Source organism: Nicotiana sylvestris, chromosome 9, assembly GCF_000393655.2.
Source record: "Nicotiana sylvestris chromosome 9, ASM39365v2, whole genome shotgun sequence".
Lineage (NCBI taxonomy): Eukaryota > Viridiplantae > Streptophyta > Magnoliopsida > Solanales > Solanaceae > Nicotiana > Nicotiana sylvestris.
In genome coordinates this window covers 47,155,064-47,159,852 of record NC_091065.1, presented here as the reverse complement: position 1 = coordinate 47,159,852, position 4,789 = coordinate 47,155,064, and the positions used below count along the sequence as shown (strand labels likewise).

The 4,789-nt window shown below is 43.5% G+C and overlaps 1 protein-coding gene across 1 annotated transcript; it reads left to right on the top strand.

Moving 5' to 3' along the window:
- Positions 1-580: 580 nt before the first annotated feature.
- Positions 581-1,783, top strand: LOC138877534 (uncharacterized). The gene has a single exon (XM_070157148.1). The coding sequence runs from the start codon at positions 581-583 to the stop codon at positions 1,781-1,783; it is 1,203 nt and encodes a 400-aa protein (XP_070013249.1).
- The last annotated feature ends 3,006 nt before the right edge of the window (positions 1,784-4,789 follow it).

The window sequence follows — 4,789 nt, the reverse complement described above, 5'->3', positions numbered from 1 at the left end:
TCCACAGCAGAACAAGCAATAGTTGGCATATCAGCCACCTCCTCAGCAACATGATGGCAACATGGTAGAAATCAGGGGTATGCTTCAACAACTCATTGGAACAAATGCTAAGATGCAGGAAAAGTTGGCAGTGCATGACTCAACAATAAAGAATATTGAAACTCAATTGGGGCAGCTGTCCATGGCCTTAAATAACTGCCCCTAGGGAACATTGCCAGCCGATACGAACATTAACCCCAAGGAGCAAAACCCGAATCAGCTGATGGCAGTAAGTCTCTGGAATGGGAGAAATTTAGACAAGGAGCAAGAAGTTGCGCAATCCAGCAGAGAGACTATGCTAGCCACTCCAGTTCCATTTGAGGTAGATGAATCAACAGAACTTATGGAAGTGGTGGTTGAACAGGTTCAGGATGATAAGGGTAAGGCTAAAGAGAGTGAACAAGTTGCAGAACAAGTGGTACCTCTTGTGCCACAGAACCCCAACAAAGAGAAGCCAGCAAGCAGTTCACAAAGGGTGATACCTGTACCATTCCCTCAGAGACTTGCAAAATAAAAGAAAGAAGAGCAATACAAGAAATTCATGGAGATGCTTCGTCAAATTCAATTGAATATTCCTATGATGGATGCTTTGAGGGAAATGCCAGGCTATGCAAAGATGATGAAGGACCTAATGTCACGAAAATTTGACTTTCAGGACCTATCCACAGTAACTTTGACACAGATATGCAGTGCAGTAGTGACAAGACCTATGGCTCAAAAGATGTCTGACCCAGGTAGCTTCATTATTCCGTGTACTATTGGGAGTTATGCCTTTGCAAAAGCATTGTGTGACTTAGGGGCTAGCATAAACTTGATGCCTTTGGCAATATATACAAAACTGGGCATTGGCAGAGCTAGACCGACTTCGATGCTGCTGCAACTGGCTGACCGCACAGTTAAAAGGCCGACAAGGATTCTTGATAATGTGCTGGTACAAGTGGGAAAGTTTGTATTCCCTGCAGACTTTGTTATTCTGGATTACCAGGTAGATGATGAGATACCCATCATTCTAGGGAGGCCGTTCTTAGCCACTGGGAGAGCATTGATTGATTGTGAAATTGGGGAATTAAAAATGAGGTTGAACGATGAAGAAGTTATATTCAACGTTCAACAGTCCATGAGGAGACCCAGTGAATATGCTAATTGCTCCCTAGTGGAGGCAGTGGATGTGATCCTGCATGAAGATGATGAGATCCTGAATGCTAAAGATCCATTGGGAGCTTTCTTGACAAATTTAGAGGATATGGTTGGTAAAGGGTTGGCAGAGTGGGTCATGGCACTCGAAGGCCAAGGATTTTGGAAGAGGGAACCTCAGTTTGAGTCCCTTGAGTTAGAAAAGAGAGCTACACCACCGGCAAAACCATCAGTAGAGGAACCACCCCGACTGGAGCTGAAACCGCTTCCAGCTCAGCTCAGGTATGCTTTCTTAGGGCCTAATTCTACTTTCCCTATTATTATATCATCCGGTTTGCTTGCTGTGCAGGTAGAGCAACTCCTACAGGTGTTACTGGAATGTAAGACTATTATTGGTTGGACCATGGCAGATATAAAGGGTATTAGCCCAGCCTTTTGTATGCACAAGATTCTCTTGGAAGAAGGGCACAAACCTTCCAGAGAACATCAACTAAGGTTGAACCTGAATATGAAAGAGGTGGTGAAGAAGGAAGTGATCAAATGGTTAGATGCGGGTATCATCCCTATCTCGGACAACAATTGGGTAAGCTCTGTTCAGTGTGTACCATAAAAAGGAGGAATGACGGTCGTACAATATGAGTTGATCTCAACTCGTATAGTCACGGGATGTCAGATTTGCATGGATTATCAGAAATTGAACACAGCCACTCGGAAGGACCATTTTCCCTTTCCATTCATTAACAAAATATTGGACAGGTTGGCTGGGCGATCTCATTTCTGTTTCTTGGATGGATATTCGGGGTATAATCAGATCTCAATAGCCCCTGAAGATAGAGAGAAAACATCCTTCACTTGTCCGTATGGCATCTTTGCCTTTCGGAGAATGCCTTTTGGGCTTTGTAATGCATTAGCTACATTCCAACGGTGTATGTTAGCCATTTTCACGGACATGGTTGAAGATATTATGGAGGTATTCATGGATGATTTCTCTTTGGTGGGGGATTCATTCGAGGACTATCTTCACAATTTAAGAAGAGTGCTCAGAAGATGTGTGGAGACAAATTTAGTGCTAAATTGGGAAAAGTTCTATTTTATGGTACAAGAAGGGATAGTCTTGGGGCATCAAGTGTCCAGTAAAGGAATCGAGGTTGACCATGCTAAGGTTGACATGATTGAGAAGTTGCCACCGCCTACTTCAGTCAAGGCAGTGAGAAATTTCCTTGGGCATGCCGGGTTCTACAGGCAATTCATAAAAGATTTCTCTAAGATTGCTAACCCTTTATGTAAACTCCTTGAAAAGGATCAGCCCTTTGTGTTTTCGAATGATTATAGGTTGGCATTGGAGGAGCTGAAGAAGAGAATGGTGACTGCACCCATCATTGTTGCACCCAACTGGGAGCAACCGTTCGAGCTCATGTGCGACGCAAGTGATTATGCTATAGGAGCAGTCTTGGGGCAGTGAAAGGATAAACTGATGCACCCAATTTACTATGCAAGTAGAATGCTCAGCGGTGCACAACTCAATTACACCATGACAGAAAAAGAGATGTTGGTTGTCGTTTTTGCATTCAACAAATTCAGGTCATACTTGATTGGTTCAAACGTTATTGTTTATATTGACCATGCCACAATTAGGTACTTGATAGAAAAGAAGGAGTCAAAGCCACGCTTGATTCGCTGGGTTCTTTTACAACAAGAATTCGATATGGAGATCCATGACAGAAAAGGGACAGAGAACCAAGTAGCTGACCACCTCTCAAGGTTGGAAGGAGCTTAAAGGAAGGTAGAGGTTGAAGATATAACAGAGACATTCCCGGATGAACAGTTACTAGCAATGACAATGGAGGAGATGCCATAGTATGCTAATATTGCTAATTATTTAGCAAGCGGTATTGTACCTTATGAACTCTCTTCAATTCAAAGAAAAAGTTCTTTCGCGATTGCCGGTCTTATTATTGGGATGAACCTCTACTGTTTAAAATATGCATAGATAACATGATCTGGATGTGTATCCCCGAGAAAGATCAACATTCTGTTTTGCAGGCTTGCCATGCTTCACCATATGGTGGACATTTTAGAGGAATTCGGACAACAGCTAAGGTGTTGGAATTGGGGTTGTATTGGCCAACTCTGTTCAACGATGCACACGCTTGGGTCAAAAGTTGCGATGAATGCCAAAGGACAGGCAACGTATCTCGCCTTCACGAGATGCCAATGACCACAATTCAAGAGGTGGAGGTTTTTGACATGTGGGGGATCGACTTCATGGGGCCGTTTGTCAGCTCGTATAGTAACAAATATATATTGGTAGCGGTTGACTATGTCTCCAAGTGGGTCAAAGCGGTGGCTCTCCCAAATAATGATGCAAAAGGGGTAACGGGCTTTCTAAAGAAAAACATTTTCACACGTTTTGGTACTCTGAGAGCTATAATCAGTAATGGTGGAACCCATTTTTGCAATAGAGCATTCGCACGACTGTTGGAAAAGTATGGAGTTCGTCATAAAGTGACCACCCCTTATCACCCACAGTTGAGCGGGCAAGTTGAAGTGTCAATTAGGGAAATTAAAAATGTCCTTACAAAAACAGTGAATGCAACAAGGACCGATTGGGCGAAGAAGCTGGATGATGCATTGTGGGCGTACCACACAGTATTCAAAACTCCAATTGGTATGTCACCGTATAAGTTGGTGTTTGGAAAGGCAGCCACCTTCTGGTAAAGCTCGAACATAAAGAACTTTGGGCATTGCGGCAGTTGAATTTAGATATGGAGACAACATGCACCAGCAGAGTCACTAGGTTACATGAGCTTAGGAAATTCAGGTTCTAGGCATTTAAGAGTGCTAGATTACACAAAGAAAGGATGAAACTAATGCATGATAAGCACATCTTAGATCGGAACTTCAAATCCGGAGATCTAGTGTTGTTATACAACTCGAGATTGAGATTGTTCCCGAGTAAGTTGAAGTCCCGATGTCAGGACCCTTTAGAGTGGTGCAAATGTTCTTAAGTGGAGATGTTGAGATTGAATCAGAAGATGGGACGAATAAGTTCACAGTGAATGAGCAAAGGTTGAAACATTACCTTAGAATGGCCGAAGAAAAAGGGGATAGAGAGATAATAACTTTGGAAGAGCCCCAGTACGCTAATGAGGAGTGATGATCAAAGACTGCATCATGCCACGACGTTAAATCAGGCGCTGCATGGGAGGCAGCCCATGAATGTTGTTGTTTTGTTTTCTTATGTAACCTTCTTATATAAAAAAACCTCATGACCGCGACTCGACCGCGGTAATAGAGGAGTAGTCTGCCTCAGGCTCGCGTGATCCACCTCGACCGCGGTGGGACTGCGGTACGATTGCGGTGGGACCGTGGTACGACCATGGTAAAACGTAAGTATTCTGTTTCTCGCCTTCTTCATTCACTGTGGCCGCGGTGGGACCGCGGTCGACCGCGACGATTCGCTAATTTTTGTCGCCCAAGTAAGTTTAATTTCATTTTTTATTTTTTCTATTTTCCCTTCTTTTCTGATTCCCCCCCCTCCCTTAATTTCATTAAACAAACCACCCCCCCCCCAATTCCCCCCATCTCTACTCTCTCTAAACCCTAAATCAATGCC

Bases quoted from the DNA above. Each gene is read 5' to 3' on its own strand.
- LOC138877534 (XM_070157148.1), top strand. From the start codon at position 581: ATGGAGATGCTTCGTCAAATTCAATTGAATATTCCTATGATGGATGCT.